Source organism: Idiotropiscis lumnitzeri, chromosome 21, assembly GCF_059441095.1.
Source record: "Idiotropiscis lumnitzeri isolate Australia: NSW breed Sydney's pygmy pipehorse chromosome 21, RoL_Ilum_1.0, whole genome shotgun sequence".
Taxonomy (NCBI): domain Eukaryota; kingdom Metazoa; phylum Chordata; class Actinopteri; order Syngnathiformes; family Syngnathidae; genus Idiotropiscis; species Idiotropiscis lumnitzeri.
The window spans coordinates 4808513-4827168 of NC_142411.1; the positions used below are offsets into that span (position 1 = coordinate 4808513).

Genomic DNA, 18656 nt, shown 5'->3' on the forward strand with positions numbered 1-18656 from the left:
TCCATCCGAGAGCCCCACCTCGTCTCTTTCGAAATCACAGTTGGACGCCTCGCATCAGGATTTCCTCTGAAATCAGCCCATTTACCTCGCCAGTAAAACGAGCCACTATATGAAATATCAAAAGGAAGCTATAGCCGAGTATTCAACCCACCCGGAACCGCTGCGGGGATGCGCGGCGTGCGTGCGGACGTCTTCCAGTGTGTCGATGTGTATGCTTCAGCACGCTGGCGACCCGCGGTCTGTCACAATGGATTACCAAGAGTGGCAGTCTCATCCTGAGCTCAGAGGCTCAATACATGCCACCGGGCTGGATCAAACTGTGACCAGAGGAAGCAGACGGTGCCCGGCGCATGCTTTTATGTATTTGGACAGCGCGCTGGACTCTCGTAATGACGACAGATGCGCTGCTGCCCTTTCAGCGTTCCCAATTGAGACACTCGCTTTTAAAAGCGCTTTTAGAAGAATCATGCTTAAAAAAAGATAAATAAATAATTGAAGTGTGAATTTACCTCCTTTGGCGGATTTGCGGACCATTCGCACCAAGAGGCCCCTGAAGGCAGCCTGCAGGACCGTCGCTGCCTTGACCTCCTCCGCTGTCGGCTGCCTGTCCATCCACGTTTCCGGAGGCTTTGACTCCGGACGCGCTTTTAGGGAACAGCGATGCAAGAACAATGAGGATGAATGAAAACAATTCTTTAAAATCAAATGTTCTATGCGCCTTCACGCGTCGAATTATGAGTTAAGGAAATCCACCTGTTTTTAGCTATCTCAGGGGGCGGCCATTTTGTCACAAGGACATCACAGTTGCTCTGGTAACGACCAATCACGGCTCAGCTGTTTTCTGAAGCTGAGCAATGATTGGCTATTATCCGAGCTTTGAAAAACTGTGATGTCCTTTTCAGTCGACAGAAGTGACAAAATGGCCGCCCAGTGAGGTGTCCAAAAAACATTTTCAGATTTCGTCAACGCAATACTAATCAGAATGTCATGTTTTGACAGGTGGGCCCGCATAGAACGTATTTTTTAAAAGAAAAATTTGGGCTTGACTTCCCCTTTAATAAACAAGTACCCTCCAATAAATGCCTACTTGAATCAATGAATTCCATTAAATGAGGAAATTCTCATCGTCAATAGTCCCCGTGTACCAACAGATGCATTATTAGGCATCTCTAACGTTTTGTTCCGACGACATATCGTTGAATGGACGCGCAACAACACAGCAAAACAACACGTTACACGTAAGGGAGTGCGGTCTGCGTGCCCTCGCCAGCAGCGAAGCGTCGGCAGTGAGGGCCAGGACAGCAAAGCGCTCCTGCGGGGTCATTTCCCTGCCCAGGGCATCGCACAGCATATGATAGACGGCCAAGCCGAACACCTGAAAGGCCGCAGAACATGCATGTTCACATACAAGTTGGAGATGATGTATACTAAAAGCAAGAAAGAGTAGACTAACAAACCTTTTGGACCTGCCAGTTTTCTAGCGGGGTTTGTTTGGGACAGCAAGCTTCCTCCAGGTTGCGTCTCAGGTGCGGTCTTTGGCCGTGCCGGTCGTGAAAGGAAGCCACCACTTTGGAGAGGGCACGCATGATCGCCTTGGCTTTCTCACTGAAACGAAGACTTTCCTGTGAAGAAGAAAAAGACATAAATTAAAATAAAATCATAAATTATTAATATCATAAAATAGAGCGGTGCCTTCAGATATGACTCTGTACTCGTTTTTTTTTTTTTTTTTTTTTTTTCACCATTTACATGAATGAAAATTCCACTAATCTGTGCCAGCCTCACTCAATAATAAATAAACAAATAAATAAAATAAAAATAAAAATAAATAAAAAAATAATTAAATTAAAATATAAAATATAAAATATAAAATATATATAATATATAAAATATAAAATATAAAAAATGTAAAATATAAAATATAAATGTACTAGCGTGATTCACCTTGGTGCAGAGCGACATGATGGCATCCTCTTCCCCGAAGGAGAAAGGTGTTTTGCTGCACAGGTGCACATGGTAGCCCAGCTCCGCGTATGTGTGGAAGGACAAAACATGACGCCTGAAGGTAGGAGAGGAAACATGCAATTGTTATACGTTGCAAATTTTTTTTTTTTTTTTTTTGCAGCATGAACCACGGTCCTTCTCAACACTGACACTAACAAATGAACCAGAATATTCTGTGCCATGTGAAAAGCTGCGGCTGCTCCAAATTGTCATTGAACAAATGTTTTATGATTGTGACACTTTGAATCATGTCTTTACATGATTTCCGCTGAGGAAAAAAAAATAAAAATAAAAAAACATCACGAGAAAATTAAAACCTTCCCAGAACAAACCGAGCGACAGCCTTTGACGTGCTCTCCTAAAGCGCCAAGCCGAGTTCACAGTCTGGTCAGACCCGAGCAGAATTGAAGGGAAACTGGAAGCGATATAGAGCGGAGCCTTCATCTACGTTTTAGCGAATACATCTTAAATAATTCTCTTTTTTTTTTTTCGTCCCCCACTATGAAAAGCTCTTCATCGTAATCTGTAGTTAAAAAAAAAAATGGCATACATTCGAGAATGATGATTTGGAATTAAAGACCTAAATTTAGCAGCCTTGTGTCATAACGCTGAGCTAATTTGAGATTATTATGTGCGAGCGTGACCGTGGAAAAGCAACGTTGAGGAGGAGATTTGCGGTTCGTATGGATGTTAACTTCATTGAAGACGATCTCAGACATAGGACTGAATGTGAATTTTTTTGGAGTGTGTGTAGTCTTCACAAGATGCTCCCAGGTCGAGATTGCGAACACACAATGAGTTCTCACCCTGCGGGTAGGTTAAGCACGGTGGCTTTGGAGCAGTTGGTCTCGATGGTGACGATGGGAGGCTGACACTGTCGGCTCTTCCAGTGGAACGGAGCGGCCTGGAGGAGGGCGGGGCAGCGAGTTGCTGAAATGTCATTGGCTGAGAGGGGCGAAGAGGGTGGGCCAGACACACACACAGATGGAAAACTTTCACTTGCAATACATGCTGACTGATACAGCGGTGCCTTCAAATATGACTCTGTACTCATCTTTTTTTTTCGCCATTGAAATGAATGAAATTTCCACTAATCTGTGCCAGCCTCACACAAAAATAAATAATAAAATAAAAATAAAAATAAAATAAAATAAAATAAAATTAAATTAAATTAAATTAAATTAAATTAAATAAAAATAAAAATAAAAATTAAATTAAAAAGAAAAGAAAAAAAATAAAAAGAAAAAAATAAAAGAAAAGAAAAGAAAATAAATTGAAAATAAAATTGAATAAAATTGTGAGGCTCTTTCGTATGCGGTCGCCTTAGCGCGCTGTCAGAAACAAACACATTGGGACGTCCAAACGCCTCCCAGATCTTTACTACGGCACTAATGTCAACTGATCTTTGCAGGGGATAAAGAATATATGACTTTGAGTACTGTGTTGAGTTTCCTGCCACCATACAGCACTTACTCATACCTCCAGGCACCGCTGTAATTCAAATGACAGTTGTGACCTTTAAAATAGATTTCAATGTGGGTTCCGTGCACACGCGACTTCTTACCACTGTCTATTTCGCCCCAGCGAAGCAGGCCAGAGAAACTGATGAGGATCTGGGAAGGATGCAGGCTGTCCACGCACAAGTAGTAAGTCCCTCGCGCATACGAACACTGAGGCACACAAACACGCACCCATAAGCGCACGCGGGGAAACTTATCAGTGGGGAGGCAGACGAGGAGGAGAAAAGAAGCAGTGGATGCCACAGGGAGGGGATGATAGATCAACTGATAGAGGCTCGGCTTAATGGAAGAGAGGCTTGAGGACGGGTAGGAGAGTGGAGTAAGTCAGGCGGAGATAGACGAGATAAAAGCAAAAAAAAAAAAACAAGGAGAGGGGCAGCAACGGCGGGTGATAAAGGAGACGACAAGGGAGGTGGGAGGGGCTGACGACGACGTGTCGGGAATGACGAGCAGAATCGTCCCTATCCCGGCAGATATGCAAACACAGACAAGAGTAGACACCAAAAGATACGGCCTAGCTCAGAGGAGGCAAACGGGGACAAGTGCTGGTGCGAATATGTTCCAGCATAGCGCCAAGGATTGCAAAATTTGGACCGTCAATTTCCCATCATGCAAATACTTTTAACACTTTGTTCCACATATAAGAACATCGCTTAACGGAGGACTGAAAGTGCCAAAATTAAATACACCAATTAATCGAATAAATGTTTAATTAATTGATAATAATAATTAATTAAATGTGGAATTAAATAAATGTGACGTTAATTATCAATGATATGTAAAAAAAATCTATATAATTATTTATCTATTTAATTATTATGTATTTATTATTATTTATATTATTTATTTCTGTATTTAATTAATTCACGGTGCCGAATTGCAGTGTTTCATGAATTAATTTTATCTGTCAAACGGCTGAGACATGATTTGTCAGCATTTAGCCCCGCCCACTCACTTTGATGGGCAAGTTTGAGAGATCAAATTGGTTCATGAGACACTGCAACGCGGGATCCATGGAATAATTAAATACAGAAATAATTAATTAAATACTTAAACAACAAAAGGGAGACTCGAAATTGTGGCGCGAATACGCGCGAGAATGAATCTTTGGACAAGCGCAACTCCAAAAAAGGTGTGTACCTTAAGAAGCGACTTCTGGGCTTGGTGTGGGTACGATTCGGGGTTATGGAACACCAACATGCGACTAAGAAAAAAAGAAATACAATTATTATTTATTTATTATTTATTAACATGTTGTGAATATGTGTGTGTTTTTTGTGCGGTACCAGAAACATTTCGGAAAGTCCTCCAGTTCCACCCAAGCCTCTGGTAGTATGGGTTTGACTACATGTTCTTTTATTACACTCCGAGGTGGATCTGGGGGAAAAAAAAAAAAAAATCAATCACATTACTTTACTCCCACACACCCACTCTCACTTCAACTCAACACATCTGGAGTCCAAGACACACGCACATCCAACACAAAGTCTCCGATGCTGGTTGCCCGTTCACTCAACCTGCGGGTGTTACTAAGCAACTGAACGAGGGCAGCGAAAACTGGCCGGCTGTCTAACGGCATCGTTTCAGCGCAGTCTCCTCACAAGTGTCTTGGCAATACGAAAGGAGGCGTGCAGAGGTGAAAAGTGGGCGATTCTCATCTGAGAGAGCCCAAAAAAAATTCCGACGACATTCTGGATGTAGAATTGAGTGTTAGGTGTTAAACTTTACGCTACCTTCCTAGCTTGTTGGCATTTCACAAGACAGATTGGCATTATTAGAAGACGGCTTTTAGATTTAATCGACCGGGTACAGCTTTCCAATTTGACTCCGGAGAGGTGAGACGGGGGTCATGAGTGAGTCCAGATTCTACGAGAAGGCGCATTCCATCGTCGTCCAAATTAGGGAATAGACTGCTTATCGGCCGGGCCGATTATCGGCGCCGATATTCGACATCGAGTTGAACATCAGCAGTGGCCTTGTGGTGCAAGTAGAAAGAGCAGGAAGTTGAGTTTATACTTGCTCAGTATATAGGCGCTTTTACTGGCAGTGTAAAAAAAAAAAAAAATAAAAAAAATCTGTTGAGTTTTATTCCGATTAAATCTACAATGGGCATGACGATTCCAAAAATTTCAATCAATTGCAGGAAAATTTCTGTGATGAGCTGTATTAAGTTACAATTGAAATTGTGGTGAGAGGTGCGTGCAGCTCCCACTTGGTCAATACTAATAAAATCTGAAAAAAAAAAGCTAGCATAGTAGGAATGATGGCATAATTTGACTGTATGATAGGAATTATTCATTAATTATTAATTTAATTGCAAAGCGTCAGCGTTTACCAATGGAGACAACGTCATCGTCCTTCTTCTTGTCCTCTCCGGGAACCTGAAGCGACAGAAAGAGAGAGAGAGAAAAGGAGTGAGCAGTTGAGTTGTAAAAGCATCCAGAAGCACACCCCGGAGCCGCGCCTCAAACGCCTCTTGGTGACAGCTGCGGTGGTGCGCCGTCCCCGATGATCACCGCAGGACAGGAGACGGGCTTTAAATGCGACAAGGGGGGGCCGCCCCTCCCCTGCTGCTGCTCGACAACGCCACGAGGGAGTAGCGCCGCTAATTTTCTCGGGCTGTCGCTAACAGACGACGACTTATTATGTCGTTGTTTAGCATGCTAATTCCGTCACGTCACGTTCATTCGCACGATTCGCAAAATCCATCCGATTGTGGCTGAGCGAGCTGGGAAATTGGAGACCACATTTAAAGGCTTGCTTTTTTTTTTTTTTTTTAGATGTGAGTGGGCCTTCGGACATTTTTCTTTTTTTTAATCTTCAGTACCACATGGTGGCAGTGAACTTAATTCAACTCAATAAATTGTTTAATGACATTGCCAGTCTGTGGTGAGAGGTGCGTGCGGCTCCCAATAAGTCAGTATTATCGAATTAAACCAAACAAATCGGATATTTTGTCCCACTTTAAAACATTTTAAGCATTGGATATTTGAAGACAATGTCAAAAAGCAGTCGTGGTGTTTTCGTCGAAATTTTCCACGACACTTATGATTTGTTCCTCTTCCCAAGCACCGAGTCGCAATCTAAACGGAAGTCCAACATCTTATTATACAGCTCTTGATGACAACGCGAGCTTCCCGGGCAAGACTTTGGTGACTCACAACGTGCGTGCGTGCGTTTTTTTTGGGTGCGCTTGTGTGAGTCACCCGTTATTTGAATAAGCAGAAGGGGGCGGGGGGGCAGACCGAAAAGAGAGCACACTTAACCTCGTCGATAAAATTCTCATGTCACACTAGAATGAAATGAAAGCAGCCACTATTCCGTCCGCTCACACACTGCCGGTCTTTCGTGACAGATCGCACATGCGAGACTCCTGAGTTTTTAATCTGCCGCCTCCTGATTAGAAAGCTTTTATTTATTTATTTTTTTAACCAAATCACAGTCCTGGACAGAAAACTGGAAGAGAGACAATTTCTTTAATCCCAGACTTCCTGGAGCTTTATTTGACAAAGTCAGCACAGTTAAGTCTCTTCTCCCCGACTGACTTCTTCTTCTACTCCACTGATGTTTTCCCAATTCTTGAATGAATGAAGCAAAATCAAATCTTTACCTATTTGGATTGGACCTCGAAGGCCCGTCTAGTGAACGGAACGGCGCAGAAGACCTTCGGTGATTAACCACGTTCCAAGAATAGTCGAGGTTAAGGCGGCGCGCTTGCGTAAGGGGCCTAATTCTTTAAACTGGGAGGAAAAGAATATTAGGAGCATCATGTGACACCACCATCTTTTTTTTTTTTTTAATCCTGTTGGGGGGGGGGGGATCGGCGCAGATGTTGATTCTTTTGGCAAGAGTTGACAGAAACAGAGGGAGGGGGTCAAAGTGGCAAAAACGCCTTCTCACGTCGACCACAGCGGATGCCTGAGCCGCCGTCACGCACACACACACACACACACACACACACACACACTAAACGACAGCTTGTGCTCATGCCGCCCTGGTGTAACCTCGCTATAACTGGTCCCAGTTACACAAGAGGGCGATTCATCTCATGTGTTCCTCAGAATGCTGAGAGTGACGTGTAATAATGCCCCCCCCCCCCCCCCCCCCCCCCCCCCCCCGGCGCCCGCCACCCCTCAGGAGACACACACACTGATGGCTCACTCTCTAATTGCACTGCTTTCCTTTTTTTTTTTTTTTTTTCTCTCTCCGCCCAATCTGCACGATACGCCACCTCTCACTAGTACGACCCGCCGCGACCGCCTCATGCCGGAGACTCTATTTCCACATCTCACGTTCTTGCTCGGCTGCTTCCTCCCGATTTTTTTTTTTTATTCGCTCGCCTTCTCATTAGCCGCAGCGCTGCCCTTGTTATTCCGCGCTATTTTTGTCGCTTTCGCTCCGTTGTCGTTGTTGTTGTTGTTGTGTACCCGCCGCCCCCGTCTTTCGTCTATTGCCGGCGCTCTCTTTTGGTGCAGATGTGCCCGTGGTCACTAGTGGCCTGGCTGGGGGGAGCAACAGAAGTGACTTTGAGACTGGGTGATGGCTGCCTTGCTGTCACTGACAGAAAGTCGGCATGATAAGCTGTGCATGGATGCGAGGGCAAGAATTGACTTGTGAGGCCTCCAAAAAAAAAAAAAAAAAAAAATGGAGAAACCTTTGGCAAACAAAATATGACATTGAGAACACTGTGGCAGTTTGAGACATCTGCAAATCATTTGCATCGGAGAGAAGGGGGATTGTTCACCTTTTTTTGAGTTTAATGGCATTTTATGTATGCAAGGTATTAGATCAGGGGTGTGCAAACTTTTGGATTGGCGGGCCACAATGGGGTCCAAAATTTCTCAGAGGGGCAGACGGATGGAGTGTTTTGGTAACCTCACCTCATTGGAGAAAAAAAATAATTAATAATTAAAACAGTATTTAGAAAATAAATGATAAACAATATTCATTTAATTTTTTTTTCAAGTTCGGTGGGCCGGATTAAAACGTTTAACGGGTCGCATGTGGCCCCCGGGCCATAGTTTGCACACGCTGGTACAAGAGGTATCGGTAAATACTCAAACTCGTATCGTCTGGAAAAAAAAAAATTTGGTATTGAACATCCCAATTAAAGTGTTTCAGAAGTACCTCGACTTCCTCGACGACGACCTCAGAGTTAACGTCGCTTTCGGCCGTGGCGGGATCGACGGCCTCGCGGCCTTCGTGCTCCGCTCCCTCAGGGATGGAGTCCAGCGGGGGCGTGTAGGCCTGCTTCTTCGGAACGCTCCACTTGTCCACCCTGCCGTCAAGACGCATATCGTGTGTGTGTGGTGGAAATCACGCCGGCATCATGACACCGGCGCGTCTTACGCCGAGACGTTTTTGCAGCAATGTCGTCGCGAGATGACTCGCGCGTCACATTTGCGTCTCGCAACGCGAGATAAAACGAATACGATGGCAGATGGGATTCATCCACGGAAAATATGACAGAGCGCACGCACCGCTTTGTGGAGGGGCTCGGCGGGCTCTTGACACGCTGGTCGATGAAGGGGCTGGCGATGCCGATGAACTCCTCAGGTTCGGACAAAGGAATAACTGCGATACGGGGGAAAGCGCAAAACACAAAGCACGCCCACACTTTATCTCGTTTCTTGCATGAATGATGTCAGACGGAAGCGAGCCGCTCGTCTCACTATTGAAATATTGTGGCTATCTTTCAACGCTGTATAACCCCCCATGCGCAGCTCCTCCCGATTTAGAATTTGCTTTGCTCTCTACTCGTTATTTATCCATGACATTCACCTACACCGTATCGCAGAATTTCACAAAACGGTTTGATATACGCCTCTCTATCCGCCCCCCGCTTACTCTTCGGTTCAGCGCTGATCACAGGCTTCTCGCTTTTCTTGCGGAATAGTTTCCATTGCGGCTCAGGCGGAGGCTCGTACGGTAACTCCAAGGGGCACGTTCGGGTCTGGGTCAACAGGACGACGTGGCTGTGGCGCAGACAGAGGTCGTAGCGGCGGAGCGCTTCGGAGGAATCGGCCTGTAAGGAAGATGGGGAAAAAAAAAAACAGAGGAAGGCGAAGAAATAAACAAAAAAAAAAAATTGCCAAATTGGCAAGAAAGTTGTGATTTTACAAGGAGAGAAAAAAATTGTGAGAAATATTGATTAACATGAAAATGTCATTTTACGTAAAAAAATTAATAAATTACAAGGAAAGTTGGACTTTTTTAAGAATATTAAAATATTTTTTTCAGTGTGTTAGTGCGCAAAAAGGTTCAATTTTACGTCAACAAAGTCACAATGTAAATTACATACATTAATTTTACATAAATTAAATAAGAAAAAAAAATCTTTGAAAATATTTTTAACATGTTAGGAAAGTAGGGTCAAAATATCACTAATGTCATCATTTTATTCCAAATATTATGGAGGAAAAAAAGTTGGAAAATTGAGACTAAAGTTGATTTACAATAAAAATTTATGTGCACCGAAAACAAAAAGTGATCTTTTGGCTTAACATCCTTTGAAGTGTTTTTTTATTTATTCATTTTTAAACCACCAAATATATTGTATAGTACTTTACTTTCCTAGTCTTAGACTTTATTAAAAAAAAATAAATAAATACATTTAAAAAACACGTTTTTTTTTTTTTCTTCCCTTGACCGAGTGTGGCCCGATCTCTCCCACCTACTTTTAAACAATAATGCATTCCAATGTACAATTCCACACTTAGCGATCACAGCAGACCAACATACCATTTTTGTGTACACGAAGGGGTCATCATGGAGCTGATTGGGGTAGAAGCTGGCACACACCACCAATTTGCGGTTCCCTGAGAAACAGCAGAAAAAAAATCATCAATCAACATCGTCATCGATTAAAACCAATGAAAGACATTTCTTGAGTCGATGACTAACAACGTGTAGGTTATCTACAATTGGACCTGCCGCAGCTCATGTTGAATTATACGTGATAAAAACCAGCTCGCGGACTTAGGAAGTCAATTTAAAAAAAAAATAAAAATATTTTTTTTCCTGACAGAAGTAAAAGCTTTTCAGTGTTGCAATTTATGGCGCTTTTATGTGAACGCCATATAATACGAAAAAGAGCAGATGCCCTTTGATAACATAACATGTAAGTCTGGATGGAGTAAATGCCCGACGGACAGATTTGCATCCCACATGCCATCACGCAATTACGAGACAATTATCTTCTTATCTTGACGTTGGCGTCATGAGACGAGCTCACATGACTCGGGCGGACGTTCGCCCTGTCGCTACTCCCTCTGCTGGTTTATTTATAGTCTGCCGTAGCCCGGGATAGACACACCCATGCGCTTCATAATACATGAGTCAGATAAAACATGCTCTATTTAATTATGGATTCACAATTTATATTTTTTGGTCGTTTGTGACCTGTCTGACCTTTGTCCGCATCCCGATGGCTCCTGTGTTCATGGGGGGCCGAACTCCTCCTCGACTGAGACTTCTTTTGCTGCACTTGCTTGAATTTGTGAATGAATTCCGGGATGTTGCCTTGTAGGAAAAGCCACGTTTTTCTTCGGCACACGTGGCTGGGAGGAGGTTAAAAAAAAATAAAAAATAAATAAATAAAAAAAAAAACGTAGTTTTTTTTCTTTTTTTTTTTTCATTTTTTATTTATTTATTTATTTTTTTTAATTGTATTGCCAGTACATTGCTTATTATCCCTGATCAATAAACAAGAAATTTTTTGAATCTATGAACACACAATGACGAGTAAGACTTAATTATGTGTAGCAGCACACTTACTTTATCGGACTGATTTCCGGGATCCAGCCGGTGAGATGGTGGATGAAGTTGAACTCGCCAATCTCGTCGGAGAGCTGCGACATTTTACTGAAAGGCAAAACAAGTTAAACAATGCAAAGAAAATAAATACGATGCTCATCATGCAAGAACAGCGCCATTTTAAAAGGAATCCTCGTGGTGCCCTGCGATGCAAGCAATTCGTTCCTCGATCAGGCTCAAATCATTCGTTCCCATTGAAATGAGTGGAAATGTCATTAATCCGTTCCAGACTTCTGCCCCGCCCCCCAAAATATCAATTGTAACATGTTTTTAATTACATTTTCATTCATTTCCTCCTGCAATTGTGCTGCTCATCCTAGCGCACACACCTTGGCCACCAGGGGGCAGCATAACACAGAGTGTTCTGGAGTTCTTCTCCATAAGGCACTAATATTAGTCGTTCTTCGCAGAGGACAAAGAATATATTCACGCGAGTACTGTTGCCGTGAAGATATGCAACGCTAACGTCACCAAGGAGATGCTAAATGTGCCTGTAGCATTTCCCCTTGATTGTTAGCATTCAGCTAGCGGAGGCGATATGGTTGTTTTAAATACACCGCATGTAATTCTCTTTGTTGGAAGATTAGTTTGACAGTAACCTTCTACTGAGAATGGTAACAACGAGCCATGTATAAAAAAAAAAAAAAACAGACCCATTATCAAGGACGAAACAGAAGGTAGAGAATTTTTTTACCTGAGCAAAATGTCAGCAAATCAGTCTCACAATGACAACTGCTCAAGCCACACAAAATTCACTCTAATCATGACTCACTTTATCCAGCTCATTAAATCCAGAAATGTTTTTTTTTTTTTTTTTTTTTAATCAAACCAGGAGGAAGCAACACTAACATTGTCGCATTTTGAGAACTTCCAAGCACTCTTGTGGACGAGAGTGTATGACAGTGAGTATGTTGCAGCAGAAACAGATGGCCCCAATAAGCTCTAATTGGCCCTCGTGGGAATCGTTGTGTCTGGTCCGCAGTCATGGCACTCAAGGAAATGAATCCACTACACAAGTTCACCAACTCAGCTTAAAAATACAACTTCACCCAGGAGACACAAAAAAACTACACCGCCATGACTTATGAATGCTTCAACATGGAGGCGGGGAGGCGAGGGGGGGGAGGGGGGGGGGGGTCCTTTGTTTCCTGTTTCAGATTAAAGATTAATTCAACGGTCAACCTTCAGTGGACAGCGGAACACGCACTTTCTACACACGCCACCGTGCTGCATCATTGACATGCCACCGACTTTGACGCAAGCCGGGACAGGAATGAGGTCAGAACAAGGCCGGGTTGAGTCAGCAAAATCGTGTCGATTGTTACGCGAGTTTAAAAGAAGGGCATTTAAATGACGACTTGATTCACTTTATAGTTGAACAATCTTGAAATTAAACCAATTCAATCTAAATCCAAATCTAAAACTGTCAACGGCAAAAGGCACGCAGCGCTGCATTAAGGTGTCGATGTGTCCGCCGCATGCGCCACAAATATGGATCTGCACAATATAAATGAATGAAAAAATAAAAAAAGAATGAATAATAAAAATTGTCTTGTCACTTAACCTTTCTGCAAAATAGTAAAACAATGCCACTCACTTCCTGTTGAAATCTTCACCGGGCGGCCTTGTGTTAATAACTTTGACGAGCGCCTTGGCTAATAGCATGGGCCACAGCTCCACCCGGCAGCTGGACGCCGGCAGCAGCAGATTGTGCTCTTTGTCGAACGGCATGGAATCATCCACTGTTATCTTCCTCCAGCAACCCTGAATGCACAGAGCAAAGACTGTTTTTTTTTGTTGTTTTTTTTTTGGTCCATACTCATCTGTTGGAAACTAACAAACAGGGACTTTGTGTTTGAGGACACTGTGTGGTGTCAGGACCTGTCTGGGGCAGGGGGGAGAACAAGACGACATAGAGAGGAAAGCTGCACACACACACTCACACGGGCGGGCGTTAATAACCTGTTCACAGCTGCGTCTGTCTGCTACCCGACCGAGCAGGACGTGATGCGAGTTTATACACTTTGGCTCTCGTTCTTGTCAAGCTACTGCACCAAGATGGCGACCGAGGATGGACAACTGCCGACTCGTGGGCCTCAATTTCCCTCACAAATAAATATACATTGTATAGATTTCGGGGATAACATTTTTGATTCATTTTCTCTCTCAATCCCCCACCCCAAAAAAATAAATCTTCAAAAAAAAAAACTGATAAACACTGAAAAAAGAATTTTACCCGAAAAACAAAGGGAGAAATGGGGGTGAAATCGGAAAAAAAAAAATCCAAAATGAGCAAAAATACAGAAAAAAAAAAATTGTATGTGAAGCCGCTGGAGCCAAACTGCAAATATGCAGGGGTCAAATGTAGTATTACGTTGTAATATCACTAATCACCACTAGATGGCAGACATGAGCGGGCCTAATATTTTGGGGCGGATTTGGAATGATATGCAGGACAAAGCTCAAAAATATTTTTTTAAAAATTGAGTGAGTTGAGTTTTGCCAAGAAAAAAAATACAAAATCAGTTATTTTTCTTAAATTCTTGTTCAGCAGTTTTGTGCCGTCCTTCGCGCTCACAAAAATTATAATTATGTGCTTATTTTGTTGTTTGCTTCATTTTTTTGTTATATTAGGATAGTGGATCTTTTAAACATGCAATGAAAACAAAAATGTTATTAAGAACACATATTTTGCATATATTTTGAGACTGCCAGTCTGAACAAGAAGTGCCTGTGAAAATTCTCCAGCATCCAGGCCGCGATTATCCGGGGGAGGGTTAAATCGAGGGCAACTGGATTTGGAGTCGTGCATACTTGAGTTACGAAAGACTTCTCCTTACTCCAGTGATTCAAAGCTCCTTGATAAAAGCAGTTGTAGGAATTGTGAAGAGCAGTGTGAGAAAACAATGATAGTGAGGATTAAAAAAAAAAAAAAAAAAACATTAAAAAAGAGACCGTGAAAGAATGAGATGCTCGAGGCAGGAAAAAGATCATTTGACGAGCAAACAATCAAGCCGGGGAGGATCTGGGAGCTTAATGCCGTCACAATAACCAACTGTTTGCCGCGGTTGACACGGCGACCGCTGTGCCGTGCTTTTTCTTGTCAACAAAGACAATGATTTACACCGTACAGTATTTTCAACGGCCTGCCTTGTCAATTTTCTCATCCGGGGTCGATTTTGGCGCGCGACAGACACTCACCATCCAGAAGAGTCGAACCAGGTATTTCCCGTAGGTGTTGAAGAGCGGCACGTGGCCTTTCCCCGTCTTGCACAGCGAGTAGATGTGCTCCCAAGGTTTCCAGCCGTGTTGGTCCGAAGTTTCGTGGTGGTGAAAGACTTTCCAAACGATGTTGATCTCGCTGATGATCCACCTCATCAGCTTGGGAAGAAAAAATGCAAGATCTTATTTAAGAGAATTGTTGATGATTTGTTGCAAATGCGTTTGCGTCTTTTGCATGTGCAGTAAAAAAAAAAATGTATAAAAATCTGTCAAAATATGAAAAAAATATTTTTTTTTTCTGGTAGTTCTCAATAATTCAGTTAATTAACATTTATTTTCTTAGAAAGGTTCTCATTGGCATGTTGGGCTCAGCTATCGAAATTGATATTGATAAAAATTGTAAAGTAAAAATATTTAAGAAATATATGAAATAATTAAAAAAATATATAAAATAATAAAATACAAATTAAAAATATAAAGATATATAAAATACAAATTAAAAATATAAAGATATATAAAATAAATAAAAATAAAAATCAATACAATATATATATATATATATTCTTTTTTTTTTTACACAGGTATGCCATCTGCGTACATTTGTCACCCTCACATCGCATCAGCTAGTCCAAAATTCCCGCGCAAATGGCTCATCAAATTTAAATAAAAATAGAAGTTTCTCCATTTGCAGCCCAAGTCCTGCTCCGACTCCAAGTACGTCCAAACCGCAAACGCACGGAATACCCGGATGTAGTTCTGGTCTGCTAACCCAAACAAATCCCTTCATCATTTTACAGCAACACGACCAAACCGGAAAAGTACACAGCCGTTGTAATTACAAACTAGCGTTCTCCGTAAAATCGTACTTCTCGAGTTCACCAGACCCTTCGTCGTAATATTGAGCAACGGCTCGTGTTTACTCACCTCACTGCAAAGCAGATGTTGGTTGGAGGACACCAGATCAAAGCTGAGTGTATTCTCAACAACTGTGGGCACCTGAAATAAAACACGGGTCGAAATAATTGCTTTCATACAACACAGAGCTGAGCAGCAGTCACAGGTAACCTTTTTAAAGTCGACACCAATGTGTGTCCAACTTAACACTTCATCGGGGGGGGGCGCACTGCCATATCGGGGTTCGACTCGCACCTTAATAGACTCCAAAGAATGACTAATTAAATATGAACAATTGTGTTCGCTGATGGCGGTAGAGATCAACAGAGGGTCAGAGGTGGCCCGTGTTTTGCTCGCGGGAGACGACCTCAAAGAGTTGCCGCTTCCGTCGATAAAATAGGCTTTAGAAATCAGAGATGAAGAGAGACGCCATCGCGCACGTGAGCGCTTGCGATCGGCCTCGGCTCCTCGTCGCAGAGATTTAATTAAACTCTATTGACATCAGGAGTGAAAAGGCAGATTGCGATCTGGCAATGACTTATTGAAAGAAGGCAGAAAGAAAAATGGAAGGCCTCCCGGAATGGCTCAATTCCGCGCTGAGGGATGTGGAAGTGAAAAGTGTTGCAATTAAAACATCATTGTGGAAACATAAAGAGCATGTTTCCTCTTGTCGAGGCTGAGGGGGTTTGTTTGCCCAAATGCAGAGTGTGCCAGGCGTCTATTCGGGGAAATGAGAGTCATTTCCACCCATCCATTTTGTACGCCACTTGTCGTCATGAGGCCCGCCGCACATCGAGCGATGCGGCCGAATGCACACTCAAGCGATTGACTGTCGCACGTGTCCCATCTTACTGCGAGGGAAAATCAGGGACCTGTTTTGTTTTGATCGGGAAAGATGTTGAGACACCGCATATGTATATTTAACTCAAACACAACCAGCTGAGTAAAAAAAAAAAAAAAAAAATGGATCTTTGACGTCTTTAGCCGTAAATGGCAGTAAATGGGTTGAAGGTGGAGTTTGCAGTGATGAAAAGAAAGATATAAATAATATATTCAAAACAAATGTAACATCAAACCGGTAACATTTCGTTTTTGGCAATAATCCATCATGAATTAGCAGCAGACAGGAGTGAACAACATCTCGGGGACCAAGTCAGCGAGGAACATAATAGATGCCATGTCTCCTCTGCAGGCAATGAAGCTTGTCAAAATGGCTTCTGCATTTTTTTTTTGCTAGAAATGTGTTTAAAAAGTTTACCATGTTGACAAGAAACTCTGTCGGGCGCCTCCAGGACTGCACATTCAAAGAAGCCGGAAGGCTAATTCTCCCCTCAGGGTCCTCAAAGAACAGCTGAAATGCAAAAATGTCGCTTATATTATTAATATATTTGATTTGATTTATGTTGCGCTTAAGTTTAACAATCTTTTTCCCTTACATTACAAATAGGAGGCTTCTTTGGATCTTCAGGAACTTTGCCCGAGTCCCATTTCTCCCTGTAGACATCGCCGTCATTCCACTCGGGCCACACGTCTTCCAGGCTCTCGGTGGAAGTGATGGGGGCTGAACATACTCTGAAATTGGGAGAGGGTGCAGGTTCAGACTCTGAAGCAATACTTATTAGCTTAGCAAACTTTGTGAGGGAGTGAGATATTTCACAGACATTATTTGACGCGACTTAAACATCCCAGGAAGCACAGAACACAGAACTTGCACATTCCACACAGGAAGGCACAAATCTTGGAACCGTGAGGCAGATGTGCTGACCCCTATCGCACTGACTTTAGAATATTCAATTTACATAAAAGTCATGTTTTTAAGGTGGCAGAAGTAGCAGAAGATTGAAAAACACAGAGGACAAAATTTATCATCTTGCTTGATTCATTATCGCCATGCAAATTCAAATGCCAACAAAAGGTATACTAAAAAGAGAGACGAAAGAACAAAAGCAAGAAAGAGAGAAAGAAAGACATTTTATCCAAAGCGTTGCAAGGCGTTTATGCTTAAATTGTCTTAGTGCTAAATCGTCATAATAGTACAAAAAAAGCAACTCACTCCGCCTGCACGTCGGATATTTTGCTGGAAGTGGACTCCTTTTTCTTGAACTGTCCTTTTGACATGTTGTGTCACTGTCAGGCAAATCCCCCGTCGTCATCAATTCTTCAATGTCGCCCCTTTTACTCTGCAAATTTGTTGAGACTTGCCAGCGCCATCTTCTCAAGAAGCAATTAATGACGAATTCTCGAACCTCAAAAGCTTCAATTGGCCGAAAGAGACCGAATGGACGTTTAAAGCCGAACACTAGTTTGAATTTTGATTCGTGACTCTGATATAATTTAAAAAAAAAACTTTAAACAAGCGTTCAAGTAATAATAGGAATGTTATTCTTCTAACTAGCTGACAAGCCACAGGTGCATATGCATCCTCTTCCGGGTTCGCGGTGATGTTTGATGTGTTGCCATGGTGACGTAGGGCGGAGTCTAGCGTTTTACGTCTGTCGCGGCTATGCGGAAGTGTGGCTGCTTTTTCTTCGTTCGGATATAAAACGAGTTAAATAATATTAAATGACTTAATCCCCACAAATACGGCATGTAGTTATGTGTATACTTGTTTTTTTATATATTCAACTTTTTATCATAATTTAAAATATTTTTGCAATATTTTCTTCATTTATTCTAATTTTTGAGTTTGTTCGCATTGCTGTTGTATTGTCAAGGAATCCACACCAAATCACAACACACAAGATAAATACAATTTAATCTAGACAGCATGATAACATTTACCAAGACCAGCAGTCGATATACATTAGTAAAAATGTTCATTCTCCTCACCATATGTTCACATATAAACCTAAAAATTCTTCATGCACAATGTACAGATCAAGTTGATTTTTTTTTTTATCTCATTAAATAATGGATGAGCGCCAAGGCATTTTAACACATATACTGCAAGTCTGATACATCGTAACGTCCACTTTGAGCTTCTTAAAATAGTGTTTGTCCTTAAATGTTCGAAACAAAGTGTATTATTGGAGTAAGAAAACAAATCTGCATTTCCTCAAATAGCTCGACGGGGAGTGTTTATTTACCAATTGCAAAGACATTTATTTGAGGAAATACAGCAAAAAATGACAGAACTGCTGTACATATCACTTTTAGCGCTGTATAAACAGCACAGTAAGATTGTTAATGGTTAACTGTGGC

General features: G+C 42.1%; 1 protein-coding gene across 2 annotated transcripts in view; it reads right to left on the reverse strand.

Moving 5' to 3' along the window:
* adgb (androglobin) overlaps positions 1 to 17901 on the reverse strand; it is a 29854-nt gene extending 11953 nt beyond the window's left edge. For both annotated transcript variants that reach the window (XM_088286974.1, XM_088286972.1), the window contains exons 1-21: positions 17509 to 17901; positions 16892 to 17027; positions 16714 to 16806; positions 15486 to 15557; positions 14541 to 14720; positions 12937 to 13103; positions 11301 to 11387; positions 10935 to 11083; positions 10266 to 10342; positions 9372 to 9549; positions 9005 to 9098; positions 8652 to 8802; positions 5860 to 5905; positions 4811 to 4901; positions 4665 to 4728; positions 3569 to 3674; positions 2811 to 2949; positions 1945 to 2059; positions 1458 to 1622; positions 1237 to 1375; positions 510 to 644 (exon numbers count right to left, since the gene is read on the reverse strand). In XM_088286974.1, coding sequence (XP_088143100.1) covers positions 510 to 644; positions 1237 to 1375; positions 1458 to 1622; positions 1945 to 2059; positions 2811 to 2949; positions 3569 to 3674; positions 4665 to 4728; positions 4811 to 4901; positions 5860 to 5905; positions 8652 to 8802; positions 9005 to 9098; positions 9372 to 9549; positions 10266 to 10342; positions 10935 to 11083; positions 11301 to 11387; positions 12937 to 13103; positions 14541 to 14720; positions 15486 to 15557; positions 16714 to 16806; positions 16892 to 17027; positions 17509 to 17573 — 2449 coding nt within the window. In that variant the 5' untranslated portion in view covers positions 17574 to 17901. The remainder of the gene's footprint in view (positions 1 to 509; positions 645 to 1236; positions 1376 to 1457; positions 1623 to 1944; positions 2060 to 2810; positions 2950 to 3568; positions 3675 to 4664; positions 4729 to 4810; positions 4902 to 5859; positions 5906 to 8651; positions 8803 to 9004; positions 9099 to 9371; positions 9550 to 10265; positions 10343 to 10934; positions 11084 to 11300; positions 11388 to 12936; positions 13104 to 14540; positions 14721 to 15485; positions 15558 to 16713; positions 16807 to 16891; positions 17028 to 17508) is intronic.
* Between the last annotated feature and the right edge of the window lie 755 nt (positions 17902 to 18656).